Below are 9605 nucleotides of genomic sequence, written 5' to 3' on the forward strand. Positions count from 1 at the left end.
TTGACGCACCAATCATGGTGTAGACTGCACTTTAGGTTCAGAAGTCATGACTGGTTCACCGTACTTTTAACAGATAAATAATACATGTCTGGCAAACAAAAGGTTTTGATTTATTTAAAGAGAATAAGTATTAGTGAGATTTTAATGATACACAGGAACTTTTTTCCTTTAGTATATGTTTATGTTACACTTTCTCTCAATTAGTAGAACATGAATTCACATTACGTGTTACAGTTTTTCTCAACTGGTAGATCATGAGTTCACATTATGTGTTACAGTTTTTCTCAACTGATAGATCATGAATTCACATTATGTGTTACAGTTTTTCTCAACTGATAGATCATGAATTCACATTATGTGTTACAGTTTTTCTCAACTGATAGATCATGAATTCACATTATGTGTTACAGTTTTTCTCAACTGGTAGACCATAGATCATGAGTTCACATTATATGTTTATGAACATTACAGATTTTCTCAATTGGTAGAATATGAATTCACATTATGTGTTACAGTTTTTCTCAACTGGTAGATCATGAGTTCACATTATGTGTTACAGTTTTTCTCAACTGATAGATCATGAATTCACATTATGTGTTACAGTTTTTCTCAACTGGTAGACCATAGATCATGAGTTCACATTATATGTTTATGAACATTACAGATTTTCTCATTTGGTAGAATATGAATTCACATTATGTATGTTTATGAACATTACAGATTTCCACAGCTGGTAGAACATGAGTTGACATTATGTATGTTTTTGTTACAGGTGGATGACAGTTTTTCTCAACCAGTCAGTGAACTCAAAGATCTGACTAGCTCTTCCTCACAGGCCAGTTTCGTTGGTGGTGCCTCTACCAGTGCAGAGAGTAAATCCGACAATACAAACGATACAGAGGCTGCTTCAAGACCAGAGACTGGCGGTGGATTGTCAACACCGAGAGAAGAGGAGCCAGCAGAGACCGACCGACACCGAACACTCAAACGAAAACTGGAAGATGCAGATTCAGGGAAATCAGGAGCAAAAAGGTTTTTAGACTACACTGAGTTTAGTTTATACTTGATAACCAATTTTGTGTTTGTGCTACAGACAAGGTGTGGGGAATTGGTGCATTTGGGATGAGATGGTGTGTTTCCATTCAGTGTAGATCACCAAGTTGCTGATGCAAAACTATGGGCTTGTCAGATGTGTCCAGCCCACAAATTTTCATGCATTACCAAACCCAGGATTTCAAACAAACAAAATTACTAAACACGACACATTTTAGAGTCAAGACACATACAACTCTATATTTAAAAACCTAACACAACAAAGTTTAAAGCATTATAAAACCAAACACAATACATGTATTTAAATTTTTGTCTTTTTTAAACTATTTTTAACAGACTATTTTAATTTTACAAAAGACATTTTTAATATATATATATATTTATCATCCATTAAAGGCTTTTGTAGGAGATATCGCTGGCACTATAATTTGTGATATTCTCCGCAGGAGATATCGCTTCTTATAATCTTGATTGGTCAAATTTTAATCACAAGACAATGTTTTGTTACGTCACTGTGTTTCAGCGCTAAACCTACCATTAGTGACGTCACGTTACTGCCGTTCTGCTAGTTAACGAGTCTACCACTGACATTCAACCCACATTACTGACATTGTTTACAACTGTCGCAAATGAAAAGAATGATAATGGATGATAAAAAGAATACCCCACTTGTGTCAAGCCTCGGATTTCATACTTTTATCAACTTGTGCTGATAAATTATGATATCACAAGACACTCGGGGAGTATCCTCTATATATATATGCCGATGAATATAAAAGAAACAACAAACAATCATTAACTATATATTTTACTTAAGGATTGTCTGTTATTTCTTTTATATACATCGGCATATGAACAAACAAAATTGTATGCAGATTGTGTGAATCAGCAAAGCCATTCACACATACGTTTGCAGATGATTGTTTTTGCTCATAAACAGATGAATGTAAAAATTAAAAAAACCCAGATAATCATTGGAATTAAATTTAAAACATACTCACTAATAATAACACAAAAAGTTCGATAAGAAAAAGTACCAATGTAAAGTGACGTCATCCGATATGATGACAGTGTTATTTTTATCAATGTGATGATAATAGACTGTAATGAATGTAAGGAATTTAATTACCGGTACTGTATTGCCAAATGCAATACATTTTGAAATGTGTACTGAACCATTTATATTTCATCTTGCAGCATGTATGAAAAGGTTCGGTTGATCTGTCGGCCATGGAGAAAACCGGAAGGTACTCTGAACCGGCCAATGCTCAAACTTCTGATGGAATCTCTTCTTGTTTACATCATGACAAACCCAGGGGTCAGCGAAGCGGGGGTCATCCGCAAGTTTTCTCCTCTACAGCCCATTGTCGTCAAGGAAATCATTGAGGTATAAATCTATTTTTCATCTTTTCTATAGACCAAGCCTCATGCGGCAGACGAAGTGAGCCAAAACTTCACCTTGATCAACTTTACTTCGTCCTGACACAGTGGTAAAGCATTTACTTGATGCGCGGTCGGTCTAGGATCAATCCCTGTCGGTGGACCCATTGGGCTATTTCTCATTCCAGCCAGTGCTCCACAACTGGTGTAACAAAGGCCATGGTATGTACTATCCTGTCTGTGGGATGGTGCATATAAAAGATCCCTTGCTGTTAAAATGAAAAGAGTAGCCCATGAAGTGGCAACAGCAGGTTTCCTCTCTCAATATCTGTATGGTCCTTAATCATATATCTGATGCCATATAACCATAAATCAAAATGTGTTGAGTGTGTTGTTAAATAAAACATTTCCTTCCTTCCTTTGTCCTGACATTACCTTTAGAGCGACATCAGTGTCACCTTGTAAAAACAGCGACCACTGGCAGTGCACACAGTTGCGGATCAATGGTGAAGGACTTGAGGAATATCTATTATAGATACTAATTACCTGTTAAGTATCTCAGCATTTCGAAGTGACACTGGCGCCACAAAATCATGCTCGTCTAGACCGGACCACATTCGTGACTGACGCTAAAAGTAAAATGCTCTACTGACTGTTGAAGGGTATAACATCTAGTAATTCTATCGTTTATTTTGTATAATGGTTTATAGAACTCTTTTTAATTAAAAAATTTAATTTGCTCAATGAAAACTTATTCATAAGCCACTTATTTTGCACTAATAATTTTAATACTGTACCTTGATCACAATGGCTCAGTACCATTTTGTGACCCATAGCTAGATTGTAAATGACCGGTTATAAGCTTTGATTTTTAGTTTCAGTTAAAAAAGTTACTTATTGATGCATTTTATTAATGCTAGTTGTTTGTTTTGTTATTAATAAGTATTATACCGGGTATATACCAGTGGTTCATTTCATTATGATAGTCACCTTCTTAGAGAACAACTGTTATGACTGTGCTTTATTAGGCCTAATACAATTTTGTTATGATACTAATTAAATTACATTAACAAAACAACAAAAAAACATTCACACTCTCTTTAACTCTGTATGACAATGGAAATAATTATCGGCCAGCAGAAGGAGGGATTTGTCTGTTGCACACGAGGAAGACAAAAAAATAAAAAACAAGTAATATTATCCCACATTAAGTCATCCTTATCAGAAATAGAAGTTGAAATTGATATTAAAATGCATTGATTATCTGTGAGCATGATATTTGTAGCCTGACCTGTGCATCAAAATATAAGCCTTTGGCTCGATCATTTGAACAGTAGATGAAAATATTTGCTATAGTTTGGGTATTAATTATTTTAATTTTTAATGTGTATTATGTTTTCATTGATTACATGTTATTTCTTGGTGACTAGTTTTACATACTTTCTCATAATAAATAAATGCAACATAAAAATAAAGATGGCAAAATTATTTGTATTTTATTATTTGTAATAAAAAATTAAAAAAATCACTTAGTTTAAAAACTTTGCTCTCTCAAAATGTGAGAGAGAAGTGACATCGCTCTATAATTTGAATTTCTTGTGAGGTCTGTAGACCATTGTCATAAAGGAAATTGGTGAGGTATAAATATATTTCAAGTTTTCCTGTAGCTCATTTTCACCAAGGAAATTATTCCAGTATAAATGTTATCCTCATCTTTCATAAACTACATTGTTAGAAAGGAAATTGTAGAAAGATGTTTTATTCTTTGCCGACTGTCTCAAGTTGAAGAGACTGATCAAGAAAGGGAGCTGATGGTTTAAAGTAATAATAGTTTTATTATTTGTCCTCTGCCGGTCCTACCAAAGGAGACTATATGTTCTGTCTGTTTGTCCGTCCGTCCGTCCCACATACAGTTTTCCAGACTTTCTTTTCACAATGCCTCAAGATATTGAGCTGAAATATTGTGTGTAGTTTTACCATGTACTGCTACAGATCGGGGACCGCTTTATAGTCTGAAGGTTCAATGGTCCGAAGGTTCAGTGGTCCAGGTTAGGTATATAAACCTTCAGACTACTGAACTTTCGGACTAGGGTTAGGGTTAAACATTTGGACCATTGAACCATCGGACTGTAGAGCTGTAACACTACAGATCAACTATGACTTCCATGGCAATTTACCCATTTTTTACAGTTATGTCCCTTGAACTTAGAAGCTATGAAATTTTTTTTGGGTAGGTAGAAGACATATATTGCTTTAGCAGTACTCTCAGCATGCTTGTTTAATTCATTTAACTCTATGGTTTCTTGAATTTGTATTAAAATATAAAAGATTAATAATTGATGTTGATTTGCAGATTCTCGATGAGCTGGAATGTCTGTCAAAGACCTATCTGAAACAAACCAGAAAGTCTTCTCTGTTTGGAAGCTCTTCAACTCAAGTTGGTACGTGTTGCATAAATATCTCACCTTGATGTAAGACTGAAATTATTCGTCTCCTACAGAGGCTGCTTTTACTACTGACACTTGAGAAAGCTATGATAAAAGGAATATCCGTAGCATTTTGACATAACAAAAAACTGTTTTCCTCCAACAAGTTGTCAAGTGTTGACATAACAGAAACCTTTGTTTTTTTCAAACAGTTGTCAGATGTCATTAGTATAAGAGCGAATGTTCAAAGCAAACAAGCAACATGCACTAAATCACTTCAGCATTGTAAATGAGTGCAGTATGTTTGAATTCCATCAATATACACTTCCATGTTTTCTTTACTATTGGGCTTTTCTGTTTTCAATTCATTATTCCTAAACAATTTTGTATGCTGAATTTTAAATATGCATATCCATACAAATAACGTATTTCTACTCATATATAATATGGATTTGATCATTAAACCAATACCAATAAACTATTGATTGTTTTGAAGTATGCTTTAATATAGTGAAACCTCTCAAGACCGTACCCTCTGTAAACCGGAATTCCCTCAAACTGAACGTTTTACAGAGTCCCTTTTTAATCACCAGGACAGAACTTAACCTCTCTAAACTGGATCACACTTAAAACTGTCTTGGTCCCAAGGGTGTCCGGTTTAGAGGGGTTTTACTGTATACCAAACAATAAAAGATATGCAAATATTTTAATAATTTAGTTTTTTCCATGATAAAATTACTTCCGTAGATTTTTACAATGGATCTAAAATGTCACAAAAACTAATGGCATTCAAAATGAATAAATTTAAATAAATTAAATAATACTAAATTAATATTCTAATTTTTTTATATAGTATTGTTAAGTTTAATGGACAGAAATTGACAATTTTAATAGGCAGAAATTGACAATTTTAATAGACAGAAAACCTAATGGGACTCAAACTGAATAATTTAAAATAAATTAGAGAAAATTAAATTAATATTTGTTGTTTGTTATATATGTTATATATATATACTAGTATATATATATATATATATATATATATATATATATATATATATATATATATATATATATATATATATATATATATATATATATAGTATATCTTCTTTTATGTTTTGTTCAGAAACAAAAACTTCATGCAAAAAAGTAGACTTCATTATTGTTTATTATATAAAGACTCCCAACACTTTATAATGAGATGTACTTGTCTGTTCGTTTCAGTCCACACCAGCTACGATGCCGATAGTCTGGTTTACGAGGCCAACATTGACTGCACGTTCAAACTGGGACAGTTTTTAGCGTTCTTGTGCAGCTAATTGTAGAGAATTCTTCTCCATCAACATCAGGACATACAGTCGAAACAAGAGTGCAAGTTGACCAGATTGATAAAAACTTAAATTCTTGTTCGGAGAAAACAAGACTGCAAGTTGACCAGATCAAGTTTTTATGGAAGACTTGAAACTGCATTATGAAATGTTAAGTGCCAGCTTAAGACGCTCAACTCTCTGGCAATATTAGTTTTTAATCCTCACAGAAAGAACATGAAATACATGTATAAATGACACAGATCCAGAATTTTTTAATAGAGGGGTGTTGTAACACTAACAGTAATGTAATGTGCTTTGGTGGTGTTGATTCTTCGCCTTGCACAGACAATGAGGGGGTTTAGTCTCTTGGGCCCAACCTACATGTAAATCTGCACCTGGATATCATATACTGGTGTTTGTACAGAGGCAAAATTAGTTTTAATTTAATTTCAAGAGTATTTATTCCTGAGTCATGTGTAACTTTCCTAAACAGCTGTGTTTATTTAATAATTTATGATACATGCAGGTGCTTATCTACATCTCATATTGTCCATCTTTGAAACTTAATTAAGCTCATCTAAAATGAATGCATGATCACATTCTGTACTATAACAGTTCTATTAGTTTATAATTCACACAGAAAGAACAGTGCCACAGAAATATGTTTTATTTGTACGTGCATTTGTTGTATATAGGTGACATTTTAAATTATACTTTAAGAGGATTTCCAGATATAGGTCTTAAGCTGTAGCTAATTCAGCTTAAGTCTAAATGCAGCACCAGGAAGGAAGTCTTTATAATACAGCACCAGGAAGGAAGTCTTCATAATACTGTCATATAGAAGACCTTCATTCACGGAGCTAGTCATCATTTTCTATTTTAACACTGGACCTCATGGATTTTGGTTGCAAGATAAAACCTATTTGGACACTTTTGCTCATCAGTGTTAAATGTCATTATCATATGATCGGACTAATATTCATCTTTGTGTCATTTTATATGGGCTAAATCCATAATCAGGGTATACAGATCTCTCATTTTCTACAAATCATCTGCTGTTATCTATTGATTTGGTGTCTAGCGGTTTTAGATTTTTAGTATTTAAGAAATGGCTGAACTAAATACACTAGTCCTAACATTATCTAATGCCGCATTCAGGTGTGCTCAGATATTGACATTCTACCCCCCACCCCAAATTACTTGTGTGCATTTGGTGCAATATAACAACAATGTATCTCACTTACAAATTTAGCTATTTTCACTAATAATAAATAAAGTATCTTTAAATAAAAAAAAACAATAAAACTTTTAAAATAATTTTGCTGAACTCAACTAAATTTTATATTTTGCTATTTTATCAATTTGAAAGTATGAAATTTTTATAATTATGCATTGTCAATTTCACAAATGAAATGACATGGAATAGTATTCAAATAGTTTCCCATTTCTACACCCATTAAAACGTTCAGAAAAACATTTCTTCTAAATTCATAAGGTAAGTTTGCTCGGCTAGCGGTGTTTTTCTTTGTTATAAGTTGTTTTAGACGCTATTTTCAAGTTGGAAATTGTAGAAATTTTAATTACGAGTACACTCGAATGCAGCACATGTACATGTATTTTGAAATAAACAAAAATGAAATTTGTAAGCGAGTTGTTGTATATTTTGAGAATACTTTTTAATAAGCAATGTTAAGCACAAGTTTAGATAAAAAAACGAATGACATTACAAGTTTAATAGAAATTTGCAGACAAGAGAAGGAGGAATTGTTTTATTTAACAAGGCATTTAACAAATTTTAACAGGAAATGTTACCATCGCATACAGTGCCACTATATTAAGCAACATTAGAATCTTTAACTAGCAGTGCGACAGTGGCTCAACATCACGAAGGATAGGTCTAGCACCGATGTAATAAAATACCGTCTGTCTATATAGCTATAGCCATAGTCTGCTTTTAGTTTTTCAAACATATTTTGCATATATAATTTGAGCTGTCACATGGGAAAACCTACAACATGGCCAAAAAATAGGTTTTTTCTTTTTTTGTGGTAAATAACTGGTAATAACCTTAAAAAACTAAATCTCAGGTATTTGGGCTCTATGTTAATTATATCTTGTAAAAATAAAGCATTAATGACGTCATTTTTGTAACATCAAAGTAGACTATGTCAAAATGAAACTTCAACGTTATTACCATATTCTAGGTTACTTCCTGCCCAATTTCAATAAAATCAGTTGATTTGGAATCGGTACTTTTTTAATTTTCTGTTTATCTAGTTATATATTCTGAAGGTTTTTTGTTTTTTCAAAATGATATATTCCAATTTAAAAAAAAAAAAAATCTACAGATCCAATACATGAATGTAATACTAATGAGTAAATCATAGATGGACATGGAATTGAGCAAACTACAACATTTCGCACCCCTTTTTTCAAATTCTTGTTACATTTCTCACCCGACCCCCCGTTTATTCAGATTCCTGTATCGTCCATAGAGTATTTTCATGTTTTGTTGGTGTCGTACTGTCGAACTATATCGTTTCATTCTTCAGTTGGTAGAGGACATGTTGTATCCTAGTACTTGGGGTGGACAAAAGGTCGAATGATTTTATACAGGTAGTGTCGTTTCTGTTGAGACAAATGTTTTCGCTGCTCCATTTAAGCGGGGCAGGCGGCCCCTTTATTTTTTCTCCACCCCTCTCCTAATGTAGTTTACAGCACCCATCTCTGCCATTTCAAATTGCACACTTCTTTTTTTTCCACACACTGACAAAAAAATCTATCAGTCTGCACACTGGACATCAAAGAAAACAAGCCGCGGTGTATACGAAAATGCAACTGAGAAAAAACTACAGTAGCTTACATACGATAGTTACCATAACGTAATTTAAAACTATTTTAACAGCCTCTGTGGTGTCCCATACCAGTATTCATTTGAATATTTGACACAAACAATTAAAGTTATATTTTATTTGAGCAATAAAATCACTTTATTTTTTTCGTTTTGGCAATCCGACAGAACAGCATGTCAACTTTTACTTCTGCATTTACATGCAACGTCATGATAAGTTGTAGGTTTTCGCGTGCAACAGCCCATTTTTGTTTGTATCAACATAGAGAAAAAAGGAAAAAGGTTTTGGCAAAAAGAGAAAAAAAAATGTCCTTAAGTTCTGTGAAATTAAGTAACATTCTATAAAAAATTATATGATTTAGGGAGATTGTAATGTACTTCCATGTTGGTCCTAAAAGGGACGGCAATCACGGTATATACCAGTCTAGCTGTAATGGCTGGAACGAGAAATAGCCCAGTGGGCCCACAGATGGGAATCGATCGAAGACGGACCATGCATGAGGCGAGCGATTTACCACTGGGCTCCATCCCGCTCCTCACTTTAAAAAGAGTTGCATCATAACAACACTTAAAAGGATTGCA

At 33.4% G+C, this 9605-nt stretch overlaps 1 protein-coding gene across 2 annotated transcripts in view; it reads left to right on the plus strand.

Annotated features, from left to right (window-relative positions):
- The window catches only part of LOC121367596 (general transcription factor 3C polypeptide 1-like), a 236243-nt gene extending 228428 nt beyond the window's left edge, over positions 1 to 7815 (plus strand). For both annotated transcript variants that reach the window (XM_041491869.1, XM_041491870.1), the window contains exons 38-41: positions 773 to 1032; positions 2251 to 2440; positions 4787 to 4874; positions 6087 to 7815. In XM_041491869.1, the coding sequence (XP_041347803.1) occupies positions 773 to 1032; positions 2251 to 2440; positions 4787 to 4874; positions 6087 to 6181 (633 nt within the window). In that variant the 3' untranslated portion in view covers positions 6182 to 7815. The remainder of the gene's footprint in view (positions 1 to 772; positions 1033 to 2250; positions 2441 to 4786; positions 4875 to 6086) is intronic.
- The last annotated feature ends 1790 nt before the right edge of the window (positions 7816 to 9605 follow it).

This window comes from Gigantopelta aegis, chromosome 3 (genome assembly GCF_016097555.1).
Source record: "Gigantopelta aegis isolate Gae_Host chromosome 3, Gae_host_genome, whole genome shotgun sequence".
NCBI lineage: Eukaryota > Metazoa > Mollusca > Gastropoda > Neomphalida > Peltospiridae > Gigantopelta > Gigantopelta aegis.